Source organism: Ursus americanus, chromosome 30 (assembly GCF_024610735.1).
Source record: "Ursus americanus isolate L20-20 chromosome 30, mUrsAme1.1.p, whole genome shotgun sequence".
Taxonomy (NCBI): Eukaryota; Metazoa; Chordata; class Mammalia; order Carnivora; family Ursidae; genus Ursus; species Ursus americanus.
Genome location: NC_142156.1, coordinates 26,904,538 through 26,930,784, shown reverse-complemented (window position 1 = coordinate 26,930,784; position 26,247 = coordinate 26,904,538). Strand labels below are relative to the sequence as shown.

General features: G+C 48.3%; 1 protein-coding gene across 4 annotated transcripts; it reads right to left on the bottom strand.

The window, feature by feature from the left end:
• Nucleotides 1-476: 476 nt before the first annotated feature.
• Nucleotides 477-25,863, bottom strand: PRELID3A (PRELI domain containing 3A). 4 transcript variants are annotated; one of them, XM_045815155.2, is made up of 7 exons: nt 25,734-25,863; nt 14,105-14,273; nt 12,670-12,759; nt 11,812-11,882; nt 11,605-11,707; nt 1,385-1,500; nt 477-1,093 (listed from the first exon to the last, which is right to left on the bottom strand). In XM_045815155.2, the coding sequence occupies exons 1-6, from the start codon at nt 25,763-25,765 to the stop codon at nt 1,417-1,419; spliced, it is 549 nt and encodes a 182-aa protein (XP_045671111.1). In that variant the 5' UTR covers nt 25,766-25,863; the 3' UTR covers nt 477-1,093; nt 1,385-1,416. The 4 variants fall into 4 exon arrangements, with proteins under 4 accessions (XP_045671111.1, XP_045671110.1, XP_087713614.1 ...); XM_087857488.1 differs by lacking the exons at nt 477-1,093; nt 1,385-1,500 and adding exons at nt 4,424-8,905; nt 10,001-10,088; XM_045815154.2 differs by having other exon boundaries at nt 477-1,500.
• Nucleotides 25,864-26,247: the final 384 nt, after the last annotated feature.

Below are 26,247 nucleotides of genomic sequence, written 5' to 3'. Positions count from 1 at the left end.
TGTACTGGGCATTCACTAAAGCTCAGCCATAAGGAGAGGTCTGCTAGGGAGGGCCGTTCGGGGAGAAAAAGGTGAAGTTCACAGCAGAGACACCCAGCAATTAACTCCCATATCAAAGCATGCCTAACCCTTCCTTAATGTGAGGACAGACACTGGAGGCAGTCAGCTACTCTTCAGAAGCCAAAAAACCACCGGCTCAAATCAGATACAGTTTTAATAGTTGGTTCTAACACCAAATGGGTGGAACGATCTTCAAAGAACACGCAGTACAACCAAAGGGAACCCTTGTTTCCAGAGAGCACCTGGCTCTGCTTCTAGAGGAACGTTCTGGAAGCAGCTACTTAATCAGAAAGGCAGGTACCAATGCAAAGACCATAGGATGGCCTGTGTGCTCACACCACTCGAGAAAGCCCAACTTCCAAGAGGAAAGAGCACCCCAGTAACTTCCGGTTTAGCTGAAGAGTGGAGACAATAACTAGTGTATTCAACTTTTATTCCTACTAGACTCAAGGACCACAATAACAGGGGTGTAACACTGGAAACGAAGGAAAGGCAGCAGGAGTCTGGATTTATTTCTATGCTTCGGGCAATAAAATCAAGTAATATAACATTGAAATAACTAGTTTCTCTCGATAGTCCTTTCTCTTCTAAAAACTAAACTGGTTGGCTTAGTTAAAACATAAATAAGGAAAAAAGTATCTTATTTCATGTTCAGACACTAAAATGAAATAGGGATGCTTTATGTTATTTGCCGGATGCATATAATTAAAAACCCACATCCCAAATTAAATCTAAGTTCTGTGGTTAGTGGAAGCTAAAATCTGGTCAGTAAATTAAGTGTCCATGCAGGACAGCTGTACCATTTGTGGAATGCCCCCAAACTTCAGCAGGGGCGGGTCAGGGCAGAGCACAGCGCAGAGACCCCCGCCAGCCCGCGTTGGAGGGGCGCAGCTCCAGGGTCCGGAGCTCTCACGCCAGAGCCGGACTCTCCTGCGTCTGTGATCCTTGCAAACTCAGGATCAAAACCCACGAAGAGCCTCTATGTGAACGCTGGGAGAAAGCCATTCCCTTTTACACTCTGATGTTTTGGCTTCTGGGGAAGGGATATTAGAGATTTAGCTGCTTGTTTATTAAACAAAATTTTCCATCCCCCCCCCAAAAAAAGAAGTAAAGATAAAGGTGAAGGTAAGCTATCGGCCAAGATGTGGCAAACTCACTTGCTTTCCTAGGGTCCCTTTCCTAACCGTCTCTAGGCATGCACTCATCAGGAACGCTCCCTAGGACAGACCAGGTGTGGAGCGACCGCGCAGTCCCCTGCGGGGGCGGGGCTGGGGCTGGGGGCGGGGCTGGGGGCGGGGCTGACCGGGGCCACCTGCTGCCGGACCTGCGTCTCCTGGTCCTGGGCGCCACCGGGGTTCACGCTCGGGCGCAGGCGGGGGCTGCCAGGCCTTCCAACTCCGTGTTAAGTCGGCCGATCACCCACTCCAAGGCCTCGCGACCCTGCCGAGAGAACAGCACTGAGAACTCCCGGGGGTGTGCACCCCTGACCTGTAAGACGAAGACCGCCGCTGTTCGGGTCCCATCACGCTTCTGTTCTAAAGCTTCTGCAGGAGGGCATCTCAGGACATGAGGCCCCTTCGGGTGCTGGGGTTACCTACTGAACCGCAACGCCACAGCAGTGCCGACAGATGATTTGCTGTGATTAAAGCTGGCCTTTTGAATATTCTCTCAAATTCAAAAGTGAGATTGGATTTCACGTGGCTCTGCCGCCCGGCTTCCACGATATGTTGTCACACAGCATTTGTTTTTTGTGCTCATGGTGAACTCCAAGCAGAGCTGCACAAATAAATACTGAAGCCACTCCCAGACCCAAATGAAAGTTACACAGCCAAACTATTTCATACTGAAGAAATTTTGAAAATAACCACTACCACTTTCTCAATGACTATCTTCACATTTTTTTAAATTTATAATGGAAAGCAGAGGAGAATTAAAAACCCAACACGTCCATGCACTTATTTTTACCACACTTTCCACCCACCAAAAACTGGAAGTGGCTGAGTAACTGACATTTACCTACCCTTGCCCTAAAAATGCAGTCTTCCTCCGAAACTACTCTGGGTTCCCCTGCACATTCTAGCCATTTCGAGGCTCAAGACAATCTACCTTTTCTGATACACTTATCCCTGCTTCACAACGTGGTTTCCCAAGTCACAAATTTCCATGCTCCCCTCTAAAACAGAACCCCTTCCATGACAATTTTTAAACCATTACCTCTGCCAGGTTACACGTAACCTCAGTGCAACAGAGTTACCTCCTAGTGCGACAAGAGAAAGGGTTCAAACAGTGTCTAGGTCGACACCCGCTCGTGGGGGCAGAGTACGGTTTGCAACAGAGCGACAGGTGTTCTGACCCGCACCCACCACCTTTGCAAATCCGGGGTTTATCTGCAAGGAGCCCTCAAGTCCTTCTGGAATTAAGACTTCAGCTAAATCTCAGGCGGAAACTTTTAAGACAATGTTGCTTTAAAATAGAAAAAACACAGGCACTAAATAGTATATACAGTATAGTTCCGTCTGTGTTTAATAAAAGAAAGAAAAGAAAAAAATACATAAATTGCATTTGCGTAAAACACTTCTGGAAGCCTTCCTAAAAATCAGGAGTTAACCAGCAGAGGCCAGGCTCTCCTCCTCTAAAGGGCAGGCTTTTCCTCTTCAACAGAGAGTCCTGTGTTGTTGGTTTTTTGGGTTTTTTTTTTTTTTACCATAAAAATGGACTGCTTTTATGTATTTTTTGAAAGAGTATTGTTTTTAAAGCCAACAGAACTTTGATCTCAAGATGGTGGGGAAAAAAACCTTTGGCCCTTTGTCCACGAAACTATTGGGAATACAACAGAAACAAAATTCAGATCCACGGAGTCAGCATCCTCACCGGCCACCACAAGAAGGTGGAAAGCAGAGGCGCGAGCTGTGAGCCCCTGGAGGGGGCCTGACACGAGCCGTTCAGAGCCTGGGGGTGTCCACAGGGAGGGGACCCACGGGACCGCTGGGGAGCCTGGCTTGTAGACCCCAGCTGCCCCCCTCGCCCCCAGAAGTTGAGGAGTCTTGTTGGGAGAAATGGAACCACTCCGGAGAAAAGGTCACTGGCTCAGGCAAAAGCCCAGGACAGCCTCCAGTGTCGCCCTGCACTGAAGCCTAGCCCTCGGTGGGGAGCCTCCCTCCCCCCCTGCACCTCGGCCTGTGTCGGGTATGTCAGGACTAAGGACAGCTGGGGCAGTCTCCCATGCGAAGGGGCGCAGAGGAGACACCGAGATGCCGTGGAAAGCTTCACTTCGCATCTACTTCAGCAGAGAGGGGGCAAGACCTACATCTGTGAAGCAAGAGCAGGACGCCATCAGGAACGGGACAGCTCGAGAAACTGAAACTACAATTTGCCCAAATAAAAATGAGTGAAGTCGTTGGAAGATGAAGTCCAGGAAATCTCCCAAAAGGTAGAACACAGATGAAAGAAAATATAAGAAAATTACGAGATCAATCCCGAAAGCGAACATCTGACTAAGAGACTTCCAGAAAAGAAGACGAGAGAGTAGTGGGGAAATCATCAAAGAAATCATTACCAGAACCAAAGGGACCACCCACTTCCCAACACGAGTTGTGGGGTTGTTTTTGTTTTTGATGTCTTGCTGACCTGACCCAAGCTTTTTGTACGCATGAATACATGTAGGTACGTACAGACATTTCATTTAGCTCTTGGGCTGTGATTTTCGTCCTATTCTTGCATTTGGGACATATTCCTCTGTCTCCTCATTTTGTCTGTGATTGCTTCTATGGGTAGGAAACTCTGCTACATGTCTCGATCAGGAAAGTAGTAGCCTTAGGAAGAAGAGGACCGGTGGTGTCCTATAGCACCATGCTCCCTGTTCACTGGAACCAGGCACTTCAGGGAGGTCTCCTGTGTGGGCTGTGTGTGTCCTACTGTTGTGCCTGAGATATGCACTTGCCTTCAGGTCAGTCATCTGCAGCGGCTCTCTCTGCCTGCTATGAGTCTGCAGCTGCTGTTGGGCAGTGTCAGCAGTCAGGCCAGATGCCTGCCCTCAGCCCATCTGCCTGGGCATCAAACCCAACTGCAGGCGCTCTTCCTGTGCTGCCCTCTGTGAGGCTTTGGTTGGAAGGTTTTTAATTATTCATTCGATGTCTTTAACTGTCACAGGCCTATTGAGATTCTATTTCTTCTTTTTTTATTATTTTAATGTTTTTTTATTAAATTATGTTAGTCACCATACAGTACATCCCTGGTTTCTGATGTAAAGCTCGATGATTCATTAGTTGTGCACAACCCCCAGCGCACCATGCAACACGTGCCCTCCCCACCACCCATCACCAGTCTATCCCATTCCCCCACCCCCCTCCCCTCTGAAGCCCTCAGCTTGTTATTCTATTTCTTCTCAAATCAGTTTTGGTAATTTGTGTGTGTCTAGTAGTTTGTGACAGGGTATCTGATTTGTTTTACAATCATTCACAGTATTGTCTTATATCCTTTTATTTCTGTAAGATGTGTAGTAATGCCCCACTTTCATTTCTGATATTTTGTCTTGAATACTGTCTTTATTCTTGGTCAATGTAGAAGTTTGTGAACTTTGTTGAACTTTTCAATGCAACAACTTTTCATTCAATAATTCTATTTTCCTATCTTCTGTTTATTTCTTCTCTAATCTTTATCATCTTTTTTTCTTCTGCAAGCCATGGGTTTAGGTTGATCTTCATTTTCCGGCTCCTTAAAGTCAGGTTAATGATTTGAGATCTTTCCTCTTTTTTAATGTAGGTATTTGCGACTATGAATTTCCCTCTGATCGCTGCATCCCGTAAGTTTTCGTATGTTGTGATTTCATTTTCATTCATCTCAAAATATTATAAGCTCATTTGTAGTTTCTTCTGTGATTCACTAGTTATTAGAAATATAATTTTGAAATTCCATATATTTCTGAATTTTCCATTTATATGCTATTGATTTCTAATTTCACTTCATTGGGATAACAAAGTGAAAACAAATTTCACTTCATTGGGGTACTTTGTATGATTTCAGTCTTCTTAAATTTATTGAGACTTGGTGTTTGGCCTAACACCTGTTTTATCCTGGAGAATAATCCATGTGCTCTTGAGAAAAATGTCTATTCTGCTGTTGGATGAAGTGTTCTATGGGTGTCTGTTAGGTCAAGTTGGTTTATGGTGTTGTTCTTATCCTCCATTTCCTTACTGATCTTCTGTCTAGATGTCCTATCTATTATTGAGAGTGGATTATTGAAGTCTCCAGCTATTATTTAGAATTGCCTTTCTCCTTTTGTTCTGCTAATGTTTGCTTCATATATTTGGGGGTTCTGTAGCTTGGTGTGTAAATGGTTATAACTTTGGTCTTCTTGAGGAACTGACCCTCTCATTGATGTATAATATACTTGTTTGTCTCTTGTAATAATTTTTGATCAAAAGTAGATGTTGGGGTGCCTGGGTGGCACAGCGGTTAAGCGTCTGCCTTCAGCTCAGGGCGTGATCCCAGCGTTGTAGGATCGAGCCCCACATAAGGCTCTTCCACTATGAGCCTGCTTCTTCCTCTCCCACTCCCCCTGCTTGTGTTCCCTCTCTCGCTGGCTGTCTCTATCTCTGTCGAATAAATAAATAAAATCTTTAAAAAAAAAAAAAAGTAGATGTTGCCTGGTATTAGTATGGCCACTCCAGCTCTATTGGTTATTCTTTACATGGAAAATCTTTTTCTATCCTTTCACGTTCAACCCATTTGTGTCTTTGGATCTAAACTGAGTAGACAGCATAGAGAGTAGGATCATGTTTTTTTCATCTATTCTGCCAGTCTCTGTCCTTTCATTGGTTTGTTTAATCTATTTATCTTCAAACTAATTAATTTTAAAGAAACACTAACTTCTTACACTGGTAGTTGTTTTCTCCGAGTTTCGTAATTTTCTGTTCCTGAATTCTTTCCATCCTCTGTTGTGTTTGATTGGCTTATTTTCTAGTGTAGCATTCTGATTCCTCCTATTTCTTTACAGGATATGTTTTAGTTATTTTCTTACTAGTTACCCTGATAATTGTAATTAATATCTTAAACTCAGAAAAATCTAATTTGAACTGATACCAGTTTAGTTTTAATAATGTATTAGGGTTCTCCAGAGAAACGGAACCAAGAGAATGTGTATATATAGACAGAGATTTATTTTAAGCAATTGGCTGACATAATTATGGAGACTGGCAAGTCCAAAATCTGCAGGGTAGGTTAATCAAGACTCATTAAGTGCTCCCCTGGTTGATGTATTCTATTAGGATCCACAGTCCTACAAAAGTGGATTCTGCCACTTTTTTGCCAGCTTACTGGTTGTTTCACTGGAGGGACCAATTCTGGGAGCACCTGCCTCTACCATTTTCCACAATGTTACTATTTCTATTTTTTTAACTTTTAATTTTGAAATTATAATAGATTCACAGGAAGCTGCAAAGATAGTACAGGAATGTCCCATGTACCCTTTACCCACTTCCCCCAATAACATCTTGCGTAATTAGAATACAATACCAAAGCCAGGAATTTAACATGCACAGTGCAGCACAATGGATTTTAAAAGTTCTCTTTAAATGAGGCTTAACCACATGAAATTTCACAACATCAAGGATAAAGAGATCCTAAAAGCTTTCAGAGAGAGAAAAAAGAAGTCACATACAGAGGATCGTTAATCTGAGTGGAAAACAACAGAACAATGCCTGCAAAATTCTGAGTGGTTTTTTTTTTTTAGAATTATATGTCCTACTATGCTATGAATGAAGTATGAGAACAGAAGAGACATTTTCAGATGTGCCAAGTCCTAAGATGAGACTTAGGGCTAAGCCCTAAGCCATGATGAGATATTCTTCCCCATCCTATGAGAGGAAAGAGAAAGAGGAAGGCAGGGAAGCAGGGAAACAAGGGTTTCAGGAGAGGAGAAGGTCTAGAAAATGTCCAGAAGTGCCCAGGAAAAGGAAAGACAGCCACATGGCTGTTCGGTCAGAGAGTAAGGCCTGACTTCAGAAAGGATGGTGCCAGGGAAACTGGGAGGGAATGTGCTGTGCAAAAAGACTGACCTGTGGAAAATGACATCACGAGATACTGCAGAGAGTGAGTAAGAGTGTGGAAGCACTCAGCCAGAGACCTTTAAAAAATAAAATTAAATAGATGAAAAGAATTAGACAATTATTATCTCCATGGGGGAAAAAGTAGTACAAGAAAGAAAATGCAATTATGGCTTGGTAATAAGCAATAGCTATGTATTTTCAGAATTATGGAAACTCTGAATGTGCTTTCAACCATAAACAATATAGCTATTTTGGGGGAATGGAGATGGGAGAAAGAGATAAGAGAGATAAAAGAATACCAAACAGGTAAATAATATCTAGATAATGTCTAAAATTGGCAAATCAAGAGATAGCAGGATATGCTTATTTATTTAGAAATCTAGCAGTAAAAGCCAAAAACTGCCAAAAGAGTTGAGTGTCCCCTCAAAAGAGTAGAAACATGTTTTGCAGAAGGAGTAAGGGAGGTTATTTTACTATAAGTCTTTGAACTCCATTTTTACCAGGAGCTATAAGAATAAAATATTCTGATAAAAATATAAATGAATATAATTTCATTTTGGATTAGTACTATTATCAAACAAAAAGCACTATCTAAAAAAACAGTAGAATACAGTTCCACTCATCCTTTATGGAGGAGGCCTTCTCTAAAGTTTTTAGAATTCAGGCACGCCTGGGTGGCTCCGATGGTTAAGCATCTACCTTCGGCTCAGGTCACGATCTCCAGGTCCTGGGATTGAGCCCCGCATTGGCCTCCCAGCTCAGCGGGGAGTCTGCTTCTCCTTCTCCCTCTGCCTGTCACTCCCCCTGCTCATTCTTTCTTTCTCTCTTTCACTCTCTCTCTCAAATGAATAAATTTTTAAAAATCTTTAAAAAATAAAAAAAAATTGAATTCAAAGTAGACTGAAAGACTTTACATTCTACTTGAGAAAATGAGAAAGTTAAAATTCCCACCTGGAAGTGCCTTAAAGCTAATGGGACAGCTCAAACTCACAAGCACTTCAGCCACCGTCTCATCAAAGTGGCTGCATGTGCATGAGCCACCCCATGGACAGGTCTGAATGGTGACAAGTACCACAAGCCTTCATTCCCGGGGGTCGCTGGTCCCAGAGTCCAGGACAAGCAGCCACAGCCTGAGGGCAGAGCACTTTGCTCCCTTGACCAATGCCAGCTGTGTGATGGGAGAGCCCATGGTACTGTCACCACACGCATCACTGTGGGGTGGACGCCCCTATTCCAGCGTGTGCAGACCTGCGCTAACACTGGTGAGAAGGTTGCACGGCGGCAGCATCTGACGTGACAGACGGTGGCCAGATACGTGTGAAGACACTGGCGGTGCAGACGGTTGGCCGAGGGGCATGGGAGGGAAACGGAGTCATCAGGAAAGAGCAAAGTTGTTTAGTAAGATCCCAAGAGTCAGCAGAATATTGCTGGGAGCTGCTGCCCAGGGGAAGACAGACAAGGCACAGAGCAGTCTGACACCGGCCCAGGGGCGGCTGGCCTGTGGGCAGTGGCAGGGTGGGGGCTTTCCGGCCCTCGCCTCCTCCTGCTAGGGGTCTTCCCTTCTTTGGGTCTCACTCTGCAACAGACGGGCCTCCTGTCTTGAGAGGTCACGGCCAAAGAGCCCGGTGGAGGCTGTGATCAGGCAAGTGGCAGATTCTAGCAGATTCCACACCTCTCCCAGACGGGGCGAACCGTATTCAAGGCTCGCTTATTTCTTCCTTTTTTCTTCCTTTCCTTCTTCCTTCCTTTTTTTCTTTTGTTCTTTCTTTCTTTCTTCTTTGATTTTTTGGGTGAGGCATCTGATTAAAGATTGAGGCAGTTTAGCTCTAGTGTATGAGGAAACAGAATGTGACACCGTCCACAGCTCAGAGTGACCCACCACACACGCCACACTGTCCACACCCACTGAGCTCACCAGGCAGGCGGGGTCTCTACGTGTGGTCACCTTAGTGGTGCATCCACGGAAGAAGAGAGACCCAGCAGCAGATCATGACCTTGGGTTCAAGGTGAAGGTCTCTGGCAAACTGAAGCTTCAGCAGAAGTTCTTACAGGAACCTGAACCATACTGCTCCTGTTTGCTGACTAGGCACCAAGTGTGTATAATACGCATGCTGCAGCCAGACAGACAGACGGACCCACCGTGGGAAGCGGGCCCCAGAGCAGCACAGTATGGAAAGTCAACAGGGTGAGGTTTCAAGGCAGGAGTATAAGGATTCCCTAAACAGAGGGAAGCAGAAAACTCTCTGACTCCCCTATGAAGTATGAAGATGACCGCTGACCAATTAAGCGTCAAATCCCTTTCTGACGATGCAGCCCCTGGTGGCCTAGGAAACCAAGGAATGGTCGTGAAGCTCAAGAAGATGCTAGAAATGGCTTGTGCCACTAAAAGAAAAGAGCCAGCGGCAGTCACACGGCTGGTGCTGGCCTGCAGCAAGTGAGAGCAGGACCGCCCTCCCCAGCAGCCCTGATGCCAGGGCACAGGGCATTCTTTACAAGAACACGTGCAAATATCCCGATCCTGCCCAAAATGAAAAACTCCTCCCCTCTGATTGGTCTGGAACGACTCGCGGAAGCCTCCTTCCTGATGACGCACTAATTCTAGGAAACGTTTAAGCAAGCAGGTACTGAGAACAGCTGGGGAGAAGCTGGACTGCCTCTCTTAGAGACCAGATTACAAATATCCAAGTCTTCCTGGGAAGGAAATCCTGCCATGAAACAAGGAGATGAACGAGGAAGAGGATGAACTAATGATGGCTGTTTCCATTCCGGAAGACGCCAAGGAGCCCGGGGCTGGAGACGCATGCAGCTGCACCTTGCAATGCCCGGTGCCGCCCACCCTGCACACGGCTGGCAAGACGCTAAATTCTCTACGGGGCCCAAGAGCAGATAGTTACCACTGTTCGTCACAAGGTGCAGGCGCAGACCCCGTTAGCTCACAGCGCGCTCGGAATTCTCAATTATCCACTCAATAGCAGCCCACCCCTGGAGCAACACAGAAAGAGTTCAACGTGGTGTAAGACATGCTGCTTCTCTCACTGCCGACAGCAGGCCACAGCCTGTACTTTAACTGGCCGTCACTGTTCCGGAACAGTCTTCGCCCTCTGGGCGGTTTCTCAAGCTCAGAAATCAGGTGGCACGTGCTGTGCCGGAAATTCTCACACCGGCTTGGGCTGCACCCACCCTGGCACCCATCAGCCGCGCCATCAGCTCCGGAGAGCCGGCCCGGGGCGGCCTGGCAGCCTCCTCGGGGCTCATCGCACCCAGATCCCAGGATGACCCACGCGCCTCCTCCTGTCTCCTGGGGATGCTATCAAATGGTAACCCAGCGCGGGGGAGGAAGTGACTCTCTGGCAGGTGTCAACACAGCAAACCCCAACCTAAACTGAAATAAAAGACTTTCGTGTGGCCTCACTGAGTTTCCCCCGACTTTTCTCCTAAGAGGTCTCGGGGGGATTTGGCCTCACCAAGTAAGTAGTCCCTTCCTCCTGTAATTTATTTTTTCCAGCAAACGTTTAGGGCGCCTGCCCCAGGCCAGACATTGGACACACAGAGATGAGTAAGGTTCCATCTCGTCCCGCGGGGGCTCGCAGTGCGGACACGGGGCAGGCCCCGTGCTTCCCCCGCCGTCCCGGGCCTGAGCTGAGCCACTGCCAACGTTGCTCAGATTTGGATTTTCCTTAAAAACAGGGCAGACGGGCTCTTCTGTCAGCGCCGAGGCTAAACGCAGGCCATAAGTAGTTTTCTAGTTAAATTGTGACAAGCATGGTAGGCTTCCCACGGATCCCCCATATGGAGAACTACTTCTGACCAAAATAAACCAGGAGACAGGAGGGAAGGAGAGGACAGCCGGGAAGATGTCAGCCCGGCAGGGACGCTAAGGGGAGAAGCAAAGGCCCTGCTCTGGCAAGTGACGTTACCTTGAACTCGTGGAACAGCTTCCACACACCCGAGCTCTTTCCATCTGGGGAGCAGAGGGCAGCCTGGACTCCACGACCGGTGTCTGCCTCACTAAGGCCGCCCTCCAACTAGGGACCTGGGGAGGATGGCCTCCTGCCAGCCAACCTTTCTCCCGTCGCCTCCACAAAGCTTACTCCCCCACCCTGCCAGAAGGGAGGCACAAAGCCGGCAGCTAAGTCCAGGGGGGCCTGGCAGACGGGAGCTCAGCCAAAGCCTAGTCAGTGGGAAAGTACAATTCCTGAAGAGGCTGCCTGACAGCCTTAATGTGTGGGGCTTGTCCTGGGCACTGAGCCTGTGCTGTTTCGGCTCTTTGAAGTGGCAGTTCCCTCTGCTGGGTTTCTGGTCCACGTTCACCCCACACTTCCCCCTCAGGCCTAGGCCAGCCTTCCCTGCGGCCGGCTCTGAACGGACCGGCGGGAAATGCTCTGACATCACAGGCTCACCGGCCACAGAGGGCCACTGCCCTCAGAAGGACTCGGGACCATACACCCCCCCTGCCTGGCACTTGACAGCGGGGTGCACACGGGGCCGAGAGCCGTACCTTCCTGGCATTGGATGATATCGTGCTGGCCATCAGACTCTCCAGGTAGCTGCCGAGGCTGATGCCCTTCACCGTGATGATGGCTTCCTGCGTGAGCACAGTCCTAGGAAGAGCAGCAGGTAAAGCGGCGGAGCAGCCCGGCGCAGGGGAGCCTCGGGCCGCCCCCACCCTGGAAGCCACGCGCAGCCCCGGGACGCGGTGACTTACAGTTCAGGGTCCTCCGGGTGCGGTGTGTACACCAGCCTCTCGTTCACCGACACCAGGTTGGTAAGCGTGATCTTAAAACAAAAAATGGCTTTAGGTTGTATTTCTCTTGCATTTCTGCCCAGACCATGTGTCCATGCCTTTCATCCCCAAATCGGCACTCGCTGAAGCCAGAACAGAAGGAACGTTCAAGTCCCAGGGAAACCTCGTCCTGGCCGCTCCTTCCGGCGACCGGCACCTGTCCTCCACACCCAAACCTAAGTCTGGTCTGGCCTTCAAGGCTCTTTCCAACCGCCAAACCATCAGCTTCTGGGTTAGCATCCAGTTAAATGAGCGCAAAGCAGCTGACGAGCTTTTTTATAGAATATGATTTTATGAACATAAAGCACGTTTCTAGTCCATGCATTTTCCCATACGTATTTTTTGAATGTGCAGTAAGCCAATATGAATTTTTTTGAGTGAGAGAGGAGTGAAGGGGAAAAGGTGCTTTTAAAATTACTGCTAAAAATCACCTCTGCTGTTGGAAGTCAGGACAGCGGTTATCTTGAGGGCAGGGTGGGGGCGCCCACCGGAAGGGAGCGCAAGGGGGGGCTCCTGGGGGATGGTCACACTCTGTCTCTGATCTGTCTGCTGGTTACAAAGGTGTGTTCACTTTGTGACAATTCATTATGCGCATTGTTCTGTGCATTTATTATACTAGAATAAGAAGGTAAATAAATACTGCTAAGTAAATTCAGCCATTCTATGAAAAATAAAAGATCACTTAGACCAAAGGTGGGCCGGAAATAAAATTAAATGAAGACGTTACCCACCATCACCAGGAAATACCAAGCACCTTTCTCATCTTAGGCCATTGCTTACATTGGTGGAACAAAGCTCCATTTTCTTTTCTACTGGATCCACAACAGAATGTTCTTTGATGTATGTCAAAGTCCTACTGGTCCCCAAAATCTAAAAAAACAAAGCAAAACTAGCATAGTGACACGGCAAAAATGTCATTCCCTCGCATCAAACACAAAACGCCATTTCGTTTACTAATTAAGCCCTTGATCTATTCAACAAAGATACGGCTGGGGATGCAGCCACGGACAGCCCTGCCCACCCCCAGGGGCCTCCGCCCCCGTGGCAGAGGCCGATGCTGGTCGAATGAATGAATTCTGGTAGAGGTGAGTGTAGGGCAGTGATAAATGCCTTGACAGAAAAGAAAAAGATGAGGGGAGGGAGCGTGGGGAAGCCCCTGTGCCGGGGGGGGGGGGGGGGGGCTTAGCCAGGGAGGGAGAGGCACCAAGGCAGAGTCCAGGGGTTAGCGGGGTCAGTTGCAGATGCGGCCTCCTGGGCCCTGACCCACATCCTGAGCTCCTGGAGCACTGAGAGGCCAGCATGGCAGGGGAGGGAGAAGGTGGGCTTACTGGGGTGTTGGGCTCATGTCAGGGCTTGTACTCTGTGTTGAGAAGAGAGCAGGCGTCCGGTCAAGCAGGAGAAAGTCATGCTCAGATTTACATTTTCAATGACCTCTCCATGGCTCTGCACAAGACTTGTCATGGACTGAATGTGTCCTCTAAAGTTCATATGTTGACGTCCTGACCCCCAACACCTCAGAGTGTGACTGTATTTGGAAATAGGGCCTTTGGAGAGGTAGTTAGGTTTAAATGGGGGTCATTAGGAGGGACCCTATCCCAATCTGAGCAGTGTCCTTTGTAAGAAGGAGACATTAGGACAGGGGGAGACACAAGGGATGCGTGAGGCAGCAAGAGGGCAGCAGTCTGCCAACCAAGGAGAGAAGGAGAGAGGCTGGACAACACCCTCCCCTGTGGTCCTCAGGGAAATCACCCCCCACCCCCCAGGGCCTTGATCCTGGACCTCCAGCTTCCAGAGCTGTGAGGAAACAAGTGTCTGTTGGAGCCCCCAGTCTGTGGCATCTGGTTAGGGTGGCCCCAGGGGACACAGCGCCGAGAAGTGCTGCAGGAAAGGATTCGGTGCTGATGCGGCCGAGGGTGGGGAAGCCTCACCAGGCGTCAGGGGATGTCAGGACCACGGAGATGGAAACTAAACCGTTTACAGAGACACAAGCCATCTCGCAGGCTTCTCCGAAGTCCTGCGCGGTGCCCTAAGGAAAGGTCAGTTCCTGCAGGTGGGCACTAGCCGGACAGATGCGGGTGCGGCGGGGACAAGGTGGGTGCAGCCCGGCGATGCGGGTGTGGCCTGGCTGTGCGATGGGGACAGGGCGGGGGCAGCCGGGCCATCGTGGCGCGGCGGGGTGCTGCGGGTGCCGCGGGGCAAGCGGCGGCAGGCTCACCGCTTTCACGAAACCGGGCAGGCCCCACTCGGTGCTGAGGAGGCGGTGGCTGTGAAGCCGGCCGCGGCCGTCCACACTGCGCTCCAGCACGTCAACTCCCACGACACAGGGGTTCATTGGATTCGGGTACTTCCTCATGGCAGCTTTGATGACGGTGTCCCATGGGTGGCTGGTGGGAAAAATATAATCACCCAGAATGAGCAGGCAGTCCCTACATTTGTAAAGTGTGCCGGAGCGGCAGGGGGCAGCCAGAGATGCTGGGGCCCACAGAGTGGAACGGGGATGATGCTAATGCCCTCATTAAACGTTTTGTTTTGTTTTGGTTTGGTTTGGTTTTAATTAAAGGTATATTGACACAAATCTGTCTGAGGCATCCGGCTCCATACCCGAATCCTGGATCCCGCGATCCATCTGGGATGACCAGAGGCCATCCGAAGGCTTTGCCTGGCGGGACTCACAGGGCACTGGGGACACAGAGGTCTCAGGCTGTTGGTGGCCATGCTCAGTCTGTCTGTATTCCCAGCCCACGTGCTGCACTCACAGGCCACCCCAGCACTGGGGCCTTGGCTGAGCCATTCCCTCCCTCCACTCAGCACCTTCCTGTCCACGTCCTCCACCACCCCACCCCCATCCCCTTGCCCTCCCCCAGTCCCTAAAGAGGCAGCACCCTTTCCTTTGGAGCTTCTGGGTAGAGAGACACACGTCTCCCCATCCCCAGTCCCGTGCTATTCCGCGGTAGGGATGGAACACTGGGGAGTTGGAGTTTATTTGCCTCTTTCCCCCACTATTGCGGTGAACAAAGGCTTGGCTGTGACTTCCATTTGGGCTCCTTGACCTAACTGACCAGCTCGCCACCTGGAGCTCAGCACTATTACAGTGCAGTCATGCTCCTGCCTTATGCGTATCTAGAACAGGCTACCACGCCCAGCCAGCGCTGCTCTGCGGAGAACCAGCTACAGCGGACTCGTGAGCAACGCTGGTTTGACCTGCACGGGTCCACTTACATGTGGATTTTCTCAATAAATACAGAAAAGTACTGTAAATGTATTTTCCTTATGATTTTCTTTCTTTTCTTTAAAGATTAACTTTTTATTTCAGAGAGAGACAGAATCTCAAGCAAAGTCCCTGATGAGTGTAGAGCCGATGCGGGGCTCAATTTCATGCCCCTCGGATCGTGACCCGAGCCAAAATCAAGAGTCGGACGATTTATCAACTGAGCCGCCCAGGCACCCCTTCCATATGATTTTCTTCATAACATTTTCTTTTCTCTGGTTTATTGTAGGAATACAGTATATAATACAATAATAATAATATAATATGTAGCATTATATATAATATATAATTCATATATATTCATATAATTTATATAATTTATATAATTTTATATATTTATTCATATAATTTATATAATATTATATAATTTATATAATTCATATAATTTATATATACATGTATAAAATATGTGTTAATTGACTGTTGATGTTATCAGTAAGGTCCGTATTAGGCTTTAAGTAGTTAATTTCTGGGGGAATCAAAAGTTATACATTATTTTTATCTACAGAGTCACTGTAACCCCTGTTAAAATATCAATAACATTTTTCACAGAACTAGAATAAATCATACTAAAAGTTGTTTATTTATTTTAAAGATTTTATTTATTTGATAGATAGAGAGCACAAGTAGGCAGAGGGAGAGGGAGAAGCAGGCTCTCTGCTGAGCAGGGAGCCTGACGTGGGGCTCAGTCCCAACGTGGGACTCAATCCCAGGACTCTGGGATCATGACCTGAGCGGGAGGCAGCCGCTTAACCGACTGAGCCACCCAGGTGGCCCCTAAAAATTGTTTAGAACCACGAAAGACCCTGAATAGCCAAAGTGATCTTGAGAAAGAAGAACAAAGCTGGGGGTATCACAATCCCAGGTTTCAAGCTATACTACGAAGCTGTAGTTATCAAAACAGTATGGTGCTGGCACAAAAATAGACACACAGATGGGGGCGCCTGGGTGGCACAGCGGTTAAGCGTCTGCCTTCGGCTCAGGGCGTGATCCCGGCTTTCTGGGATCGAGCCCCACATCAGGCTCCTCCGCTATGAGCCTGCTTCTTCCTCTCCCACTTCCCCTGCTTGTGTTCCCTCTCTCACTGGCTGTCTCTATCTCTGTCGAATAAATAAATAAAATCTTAAAAAAAAAATAGACACACAGATGAAGAGAACAGAGTAGCAAGCAAGAAACAGACTGACACTTATGTGGTCATTATATCTACCACAAAGGAGGCAAGAATACACAATAGGGAGAAGACAGTCTTGTCAGTAAATGTGCTAGGAAAACAGGACAGCTACATGCGAAAGAATGAAACTGGACCACCTTCTTACACCATACAAAAAAATAAATTGAAAATGTATTAAAGACCTAAATGTGTGGCATGAAACCATGAAACTCCTAGAGGAAAACAGACGTAAGTTCTTTGACATGGACTGTAGCAATATTTCTCTAGATACATCTCCTAAGACAAGAGACACAAAAGCAAAGAGAAATTACTGGGAAGACACCAAAACGAAAGGCTTTTGCACAGCGCAGGAAACCATCGACAGAACAAAAAGGCAACCTGGTGAGTGGGAGAAGGTATCTGCAGATGCTGTACCTGATAAAGGGTTAACATCTAAAATATATAAAGAATTTATTCAACCCAACACCAAAAAAGCAAATAATTCAATTAAAAATGGGCAGAGGACCTGAATAGACATTTTTCCGAATGCGCCAACAGATCCACAAAAAGGTGCTTCAGATGACGAATCATCAGGGAAATGCAATCAAACCCACACTGATGGGGCGCCTGGGTGGCACAGTGGTTAAGCGTTTGCCTTCGGCTCAGGGCGTGATCCCGGCGTTATGGGATTGAGCCCCACGTCAGGCTCCTCCACTATGAGCCTGCTTCTTCCTCTCCCACTCCCCCTGCTTGTGTTCCCTCTCTTGCTGGCTGTCTCTATCTCTGTCGAATAAATAAATAAAATCTTTAAAAAAAAAAAAAAACCCACACTGAGCTACCACCTTATGTCTGTCGGAACGGCTACAAGCAAACAGACAAGAAACAACAAGTGTTGGGGCGCCTGGGTGGCACAGTGGTTAAGCGGCTGCCTTCGACTCAGGGCGTGATCCTGGCGTTATGGGATCGAGCCCCACATCAGGCTCCTCCGCTGGGCGCCTGCTTCTTCCTCTCCCACTTCCCCTGCTTGTGTTCCCTCTCTCGCTGGCTGTCTCTCTCTGTCAAATAAATAAATAAAATCTTAAAAAAAAAAAAAAGAAACAAACAAGTGTTGGTGAGGATATGGAGAAAAAAGAACCCTTGTGCACGGTTGGTGGGAATGAAAATTGGCGCAGCCACTGTGGAAAACAGTATGAGGTTCCTCAAAACATTAAAAATGAAATATCATACAATTCCATACAACTCCACTACTGGGTATTTACCCAAAGAAAACGAAAATATTAATTTGTAAAGATATAGCCCCCCTATGTTTACTGCAGCTGTAATTACAATAGCCAAGATATGGAAGCAGTCCAAGTGTCCATCGACAGCCGAATGGATAAAGAAGACGTGGTGTGCATGTACAATGGAACATTACTCAGCCATAAAAAGGATGAGACTTTGCCATTTGTGACAACATGGATGGACCTAGATGGCATCGTGCTAAGTGAAATAAGTCAGACAAAGAGAGACAAATACCCTATGACTTCACTTATATGTGGAATCTAAAAAACAAAACAAACGAATCAACAAATAAAATGCAGAAATAGATGCAGAAATGCAGAGAACAAACAGGTGGTTGTCAGAGGGGAGAGAGGTAACGGGAAGGACAAAATGGGCGAAGGGGAGTGGGCGATACCGGCCTCCAGCCATGGAAGGAGGACCTCACGGGGATGAGAGTGACCGCACAGGGAGTGTGGCCAGGGGCCCGCAACAGCGCTGTGGGGCACAGAGTGGCTACCTGTGCGGAGCAGGGGGTAACACACAGAGACGCTGAACCACTGTGTGCGACACCTGCAACGAGAGTAACGTGTGTCAACTGTACTGCAACAAAAACAGATATTTAGGAAGCAGTAGTACTTTGTAACTAATTGTAAGAGAAAGGAAGTGACCATACATTCCAGTTTGCCCAGGACAGTTCCAATTTTTGCCTTTTGTCCTATCGCACATACGAAGAGTATCCCCTTTCACTTTCCAAGGCATCCCAATGTGGATGATAAATTATGTATTAACCCTGAAACTAAGGAGAGAGGAGGACTCAGGAATGATGCCCAGGTTTCTGGCTTGAACAACTGTGTGGATAGTTGGGCCATTTACTGCAAGGGGATTTTTTTTTTTTTAAGATTTTATTTATTTGAGAGAGAGAGAGAGCATGAGCAGGGGTGGGGCAGTAGGAGAGGGAGAAGCAGACTTCCCACTGAGCAGAGACACACACCCCCCCGATGCAGGACTCGATCCCAGGACCTGGGGATCATGACCTGAGCCAAAGGCAGCCACTTAACCAACTGAGCCACCCAGGCGCCCCTGAAAGGGGATTTTTAAACAAGTTACACACAATTTTCAGCTGTGCAGGGAGTCAGCACACTTAACCCCCCACATGATTCAAGGGTCAACTGTACTTTGTCCCAGCTCTGAAGTGGTATGCGGCATGAAGTGTCCAACATATTTGTTTCTGATTATAAAAAGTATCCAAAATACTGAAAAATAAAATATGAAAATAAAAGCATCCACAATTCCGCTGTCCAAAGATGACGCCAGGCTGTGTGGGAGTCCCTGAAGGGGCCCCCAGCTCTCCCTGAAGCTTCTCCTGCAGGAGGCCACACTCTTTCTCTGGCCCTGAGCCCCTGAGGTGAAGGGTGGACACCTCTGTCCCTGTCCTGTGTCCTGTTATCGGAGAGGTCCCGAGCCACGCTCACGGCTGCCCTGCTGCTGGGACGATGCTTCTTTACTGCTTGGTTCGGCTCGGAACCCTCTGGCTGTCCACACGGAGTCAGAGGTGTCCCCTTCAGGTTTGCAGGGTAGACCGTCCCCCTGAAGCTTCTTCCCCTAATTCTTCCTCCCTCGGGATGTGTGTGCTCCCAGGAAGCAACCGCGCCCCCGGCAAAGATGAGTATGTCAACACCACCATCATTTTTGCAGATGTACCCAGACCAGTTTAGACAACATGTGTAGACAGAGCCCAGCGTCAAGAGCTGGACACACGCAGACGCGCCCGCGCACACACACGCACACGCCCCTTACAAAATGTAAGCCATCCCGTAGATATTTACATGTGACTGGCTCCCTACGGTAGGTTATGTAGATAGCTCCCAGTTTTGCTCTATAAAATAAAGTCGGTAGCAAATGTTTGTGTACACTGATCTGTCACATACCTACTTTTTCCTTAAGATTAAACCCTAGAAATGAAATTACTAGGTCAAATATCAAAGAGGACGATCGAAATGACAGGTTTTGCTCCATACGTTACGTCCTTTTAAAATATGAGTTACTGGGGCGCCTGGGTGGCACAGCAGTTAAGCGTCTGCCTTCGGCTCAGGGCGTGATCCTGGTGTTATGGGATCGAGCCCCGTATCAGGCTCCTCCGCTATGAGCCTGCTTCTTCCTCTCCCACTCCCCCTGCTTGTGTTCCCTCTCTCGCTGGCTGTCTCTATCTCTGTCAAATAAATAAATAAAAATCTTTAAAAAAATAAAATAAAATATGAGTTACTGACCATTAATTTACTTTATCCTCATAAAACTCTGTCCCGTGTCAAGAAGTTTGCAGCAGGGCCCACACTAGAACCGGGTCTCCCAGCCCCCCACCCTCTGTTCTTTCCATTATCTTCCATGGCCTCTAAATTGTCAGGAACTGGTCTAAAATCTCCTCTTTTAAGCAAAGAAATGCTTTTTCAAACCCTGGAATCGTGTCGCTGAGCTGGTCTGTCCTCCAGCTTTCACATAAAGTGATGGAGACGCACAGATGTGATGACACCTGATCACTCTGCAGGACCCAGAGAGCCGAGCCTTCTTCCCTGAAGAAGAACTGCCCCACACATGGTCGATCCAAGATCTAGGGAAGGACGGAGAATCTGGCATACGTGACAGCATCAAGGGACCGAGTTACATGGGGCCTTTTCAATGAAATGCTCTGTGAGCATTGCAGGTTAAGGTCCTAAGAGTTGTTCCCATAAAAATCACTACTTTAAGCAGAATTGGCTTTGCCTCCTAAAATTACCTAAAACTAGCAAAAAGTTGAAGCATTCGTATGAAGCATACCTTACCTAATAATTTTTCTTTTATAGAGAAAACTTGCATCTTTCTAGCTAATGATTTAAACTAAATACAAGCCACTTAAAACCCTCACATAATAAATAATTCTACTGATTATAGCAGGAGGACCAATACGAGTTAATATAGACATCAACAGATGCAGGAAAAACATTTTTTTAAATAACAAGGATTAAGTACAGCAAGTCAGTATTACTTCCTGGCTAAAGGAAATAGCCTGACACTCATTCGACTGGCAAAATCCGGCAACATCAAGCATTGCAAAAAAGGGGGAGACTGAGCTGTGGGTGGTAAATCGGCCCAAGCCCTGAGAGATGCTGGGCCGGCACCCTGGTGTGAGGGCTTGTGCGCAGGCATCTGGGTTAGGCAGGTTAGGCAGGCCGGGAATCGGCTGAGGTTCATCCTGGGAGGCACGGTCCCGGCTGTGTCTGTGGCTCACAGTGACCACAGTGGAGTGTGAATCCGTTCCCAGGGGGTGGCTGCCTCAGAGCACAGTGCGGCTGCAGAAGCGCCAGGCATCATCTCTGAGGCGCCTGGCCCAGCAGCCGAGGAGGTGGTAGGATTCGGTCCACCTGGCACACTAGGGAATGGAAAGGCATCTCTCTATCCACAGCCAGGGTGTCAGAAAGATGAAGTGGGATGAAATTATAGGATGCCTGGGATTTGCCTAAAATAACCCAGGGGGAAGGCATGGTGGGTAGGGACACGTGAAGCCAGCCGGGCTGTGAGAGGGTGACTGTCAACGTGGGAGATGGCAGTGGGCACTCACTATTTTCAGCTCTCCATTTTTGCATACTTTAAAAATTTCCATAATGACAAGCTTTTAAAAAAAACTATGAGGGCTGCCACAAGCAAGGCCACGCACTCCCGCACCCAGCCAAGGCAATTCTCGGCCCAGACCAGTGGTTCTCCGAGTGTGGTCCACACCCAGGGGCTCCCAGGCCCTTTCCAGAGGTCTGCCAGGCCAAAACTGCCTCAGTGCTACTGAGACATGATTCGCCGTTGTCACCATATTGACCTTTACCCCAGTGCAGTGCCGCAAAAGCAACAGAGGGCAAAGCTGCTGGCCTCTCCCCACGAATGAAGGCCCTGACCCCAAACGGCACAGGCATCAGGACTCACTGCTGTCCACTCAGGAAAATAATGCCAGTGTCTTAAAAATATCCATTATGAAATAGTAAGATTATTAATTTTACATGAGACCCCTAAGGACCCCTCTATTAATGTCCTGAGCAAGAGAGCAGGGCGCACAGGAAGCAGACCGGCTGCACTTGGAGGTCCACGGTGGCTGGGGGAGCGCTGGGCAGCTGGAGGGCGGTGGGCCCAGCGAGCTGCTGCTTCCCCAGCCCCCCCAGCACTTCTCAATGGAACAACAGAGGGACGGACTTTGGTTATTCAGACTTAGGTATGCGGCAGACATTTCCTCAAAAATGAATACAGTGAGCCTATCCCTTCAAGAACAACTGATTGTATTTGCTGCCAAAGAGAAAATCTGAGCTTTGGAATGCAAATTAGAATTTTAGAAAACTTGTATTCTCTGCCAGGAGCCTGATGACTGCCCCATCCCGCAAACCTGATGAACCCATATGTTCCAAGTGACTGGTGCGAGATGTCACAGTGAGAGACCCGCTCGTGTATGAGGCAGGCCAACTACGCTGGTCATTATGGTTTCAGATCTTACGTTGCAACGAACTTCAGAAACCACTGGTCTTGTTGTAGCATCAAATTACTTAAAGTAGCCACAATCACTTTAAAAGACCATTAAAATACCAAATGGGTTTTATTCATAGAGTGAGGCTGGGTTTTATTTATACATTTGAACCAAAACAACAGACTGCAAAACCCTGGCACAGAAGCAGACAGGAGGATCAAGCCATCTTCTATTATGCCAGAAATTAGCAAAAAAAAAAAAAAATGAAACAGCACCACTCTTACTAATTTTTGTGCTTTTGGAAAATACAGGTTTGTTCTTTAATAAAAATGTTACTTATATTAATGACGTGGATTTATCATTATTAATTTGAATGAATTGATAAATATTTTAAAATGTATCCATTTTAATTTCTAATGTGGTAAATAGTGGTAGATATAACCCACATAACAACTGTCTGGGGCACCCAATATTTTCTAAGAGTGTAAAGAGGTCCTGAGGCTGAAGAGTTTGAGAATCGCTGGCCTAAGTGGGCCCTTGATTAAAGGGACTGGAGACGTAGACAGGAGTGGTCACTGCAGTATGATATGGAATAAAGGGGGAAATGTTATGTCCCTTCCATAAGAGAAAGGATAAATCGTGACACATTCATACAATGGAATATCGTGCAGCTATGGGACACACACACACACACACACACACACACACACACACACATAAATGTAGTCAAACAGACCTTCAGAGGGATGATACCCACCAAGTTCATCATCTTGTCTGCCTGTGGGGAGAAAGGGGACAGCACTGGGAGGCACTTCAAGTCCTGTCTGTAACGTTCAATTTCTCTTATTTAAAAGAAACAGTGGGGAGGTGCTTTTCCCTGCTCCCGGCTGGAAAGCAAGCCTGCTGCAGGGCACATCCCCTCCAGAGCTCCTGACTTCCCTGAGATGGTTATCGCCTTCTGGATACCTTTCCTGGTAGCTGCTGGAATCCAAGGAGCGTATGACCTTGATGCGGCCGGCAAGGTACTTCTGTGGGCTGTTAGGAAAGATTCTGTTCTGGGCCTACCTGAGACCTTGGTCAGCGCTGTGAGGATGAAACTTATAAACCTGTTAATTTTGAATGTCCCTTTCTATATGTTTATATTGCAGTCTTGTATTTTTCATTACTATGTAAACTATATTGAACCTTGTCTAGGTAACACACATGCTAATTCCGATGGCTTTCCCAAAGGGCTCTCCATTTCCATAGCTGTGTTCATACTGCTCTCTGCTGGGTCCCACTCTGGGCCCTAGGGTTTTTCTTTTCTTTTCTTTTCCTTCTTTTTTTTTAAAGATTTATTTATTTATTTCCGAGAAAGAGAGAGAAAAAATGAGAGGGAGACTCAAGCAGACTCCGCGCTGAACACAGAACCAGATGCAGGCTCCATCTCATGACCCTGAGATCATGACCCGAGCTGAAACCAAGAGTCAGGCACTTAGCCCACTGCGCCACCCAGGCACCCCTGGGCCCTGGGGTTTCTTCAGTATGTGGACATAGGAAGAAAACTTGATAAATGCCAAAGTTTTTGTGCCTGATTATTCTTTGCCTTTCAAGAGTAAATTTATGAACTTCCAATCAAATATTCACCTGCCAGCACAACAGATATATAAAAAGCAAACATGTATGGAAAGAAAAAGAAAGGTTTATAATCCCCAAAGGAAAAAAAAAAAAAGTGATTTTAAGGGACTAGGCAAAGGGAAACTCCTTAAGAAGCCTAGCTAGAAAGTGAGGCTTCCAGTTTCGTACTGTCCTACAGATGGCCTGCCATCAGAGTATCATGTCACTCGCTACCCGTCTGCCACAGGGGCCTACCCAATATCATCCTCGGCCACTTGCATTCCACATTCGCCAACTGTGAGTTCAAAAATCAACGGCAGAGGATCAGTACCTAGTCCACGGCAGTTTGGGGGCTCCCTGGAGTTCTTTTGGTGGACAGCTGCTCTCATTCTGGAAGGGCACCTGGTTTCCTTGAGATTCCTCAGCCCCTCCCTGGGCATCTACTGTGTGCCAGGCACTGGCAGAGTATCAGGGACACAAAACGAATGAGGTAAGGAATGAAGGACTGATACAGGCTACCATACCAATGAGCCTCAAAAAAACGTGCCAAGTAAAAGAAGCCAGACACGAATGAGCACATATTCTATGATGACATTTATGTGAAATGTCTGGAAAGGCAAATCTAGAGAAACAGCAGATGAGGGGTTGCCTGGGGCTGGGAATGAGAGTGGTGGGCGCCTGTGAATGGGAATGGGGGGGGTGTCTTTGTAGCATGATGGAAATGTTTTAAAACCGGACTATGGTGATGGTGGTACAACTCTGTAAATTGACCAAGAATCATTGAATCGTACACTTTAAGTGGGTGAATTTTATCAATAGTGACGACCCACAGCCGACCTTTCACTTCTGCTGGTCAAGCAACATTTCATTAACTTCTAGGACAGTCTTTCTCGGTGTGCCCCACCGCCTGGGCACACAGTTTGCAATGACTTAACTCCTCCCCTCTGCATTCTGATGGTGCCAGTTATGTCCCAAACGGAGAAAAGAATCTCTGGAGTCATTCTCACTGGGGTTTTCACTGGATCTCTCAAGGATCCCCAGCTGAGAAAGGCTGCAGACTGTACAAAAATCAACACTAAAACTGTATCCCGTAAAGTCTAAAGATTTCATTAAAAATAATTTCAGAAGTTTTAAACCACTTGATAAATTTTTATTATAATAATTTTACATAAAAAAGCCAAAGGATGACAATCGCATTTGACGCAGTTTTTTTTTTCCCCAAAAACGAAATGCTCCTCTAAGTGGAGTCAAGGAACCTTTAAAATCTTTGTTCCTTCAAAAAATATTCTAAAAGTATAATTTCACAGTGTCACACATCGAGCGACTTAGGAGAAGTCACCATTTAGGTCACGAGGATGGTAGCTTTACTCTTAAACAGCTCTCAGTTTTCCATGCTGCCCTGGAGGCCTTCCATGCCCACAAGTGCATTCAGGGTGAAAGACCCCCCACAAGCCTTCTCCACATTTGGCTTCCTCCCGAGCTCACAGCTTAGTGTCTGTGTTCAGCCGCACTGCACAATCTCACCAAAGGACCGGGCCTGCTCTCCAGGCCTCTGCTCTCCGTGCCCCAAAGAACGCATTGCGCAGGCGAGACCGGGCCTGCTCCCGGGTGGGCTGAGGAGTGAGCACTGTCACTTTGTCACGTCCCCTCCCCTCCCCGCCGCGTCCACCCGGGCCTCCATGCGCACCGCGGCGCCCGCCGCCGAGGGCACTCGCTGGCCCGCGCCGTCTGGCCCCATTCGGCTGCCTGAGATCCCTCCCGCGGCCCGGGCCTCCGCCAGCCCCCCAGGAAAAGGCCCACCCCCGCTCTCCAGCTTCGACGACTCCACCACCGGCCTCCGTCAGTCAGGCGCCCCCTCCATCAAACAGACTGCACCCCTCCGCCGGCTCTCCACCTAACGACGCCCTAGAAGGGACAGAGCCTGCCCCCTCTTTTTAGGATGCTACGGCCGCGGTCTGGGAGCGGCCAGCGCGGGGCTGGGCGGGCTCGGCGAGGGCCCGGTCTGGGGTCCAACCTCTCCTCGGCCGCCCCCCGCGGCTCGGGGGCAGGAGCAGGCGCCGGTCCGGACCCCACCGTGGTCCGCAGCCCGACCTCACCCGAACACGTGCTCCGAGCTCCAGATCTTCATCGCCTCCGGCCGCCGGCCGCAGGGCGCGGGCTCCGGGCTCGGGCTCAGCGCGCCCGATGCTGCGCTCCCGGCTCCTCCCTCCCGGCGCCTGGGGGCGGGGCGCGCGCGGCGGGGGCGGGGGCGGGGCCGGGCGCTCTCAGGCACCGCCCTCTTGCCTGTTGCTGGGCCACGAGGGTTCTGGCGGCTAAAAATAGGGATGCGGGACTCAGCTGTAGCCGCGGGTGGGGGATCTGCGCTGCGGCAGGGAGATGTGCGGAGAGCACCCGCTGCAAATGCAGGGATGGGAGACGAGGGACTAATGCTCATCGTTCAGGTTGTCCAAGTTCTCCCAAAGCGCTCTCCAGCCAGCCTGGTTCTACCGTTGGTAAGTATAAAGAAAAATAAAAATTTCCGCCAGACCCCCAAAAACTCCCCAAGGGAATAGAAGAGAAAGAAATCAGTTTAAGTATTGAGTCGCATGAAACCAGAACGTAATGCGTGTC

Coding starts and splice junctions, on each gene's coding strand:
- PRELID3A (XM_045815153.2), bottom strand. CDS start 25,765: ATGAAGATCTGGAGCTCGGAGCACGTGTTCGG. Junction 11,883..12,669: donor TGGAGCTTTGTTCCACCAAT/GTAAGCAATGGC, acceptor TTTTGTTTTAAG/ATCACGCTTACCAACCTGGT. Junction 11,708..11,811: donor CACCCGGAGGACCCTGAACT/GTAAGTCACCGC, acceptor TGCTCTTCCTAG/GACTGTGCTCACGCAGGAAG.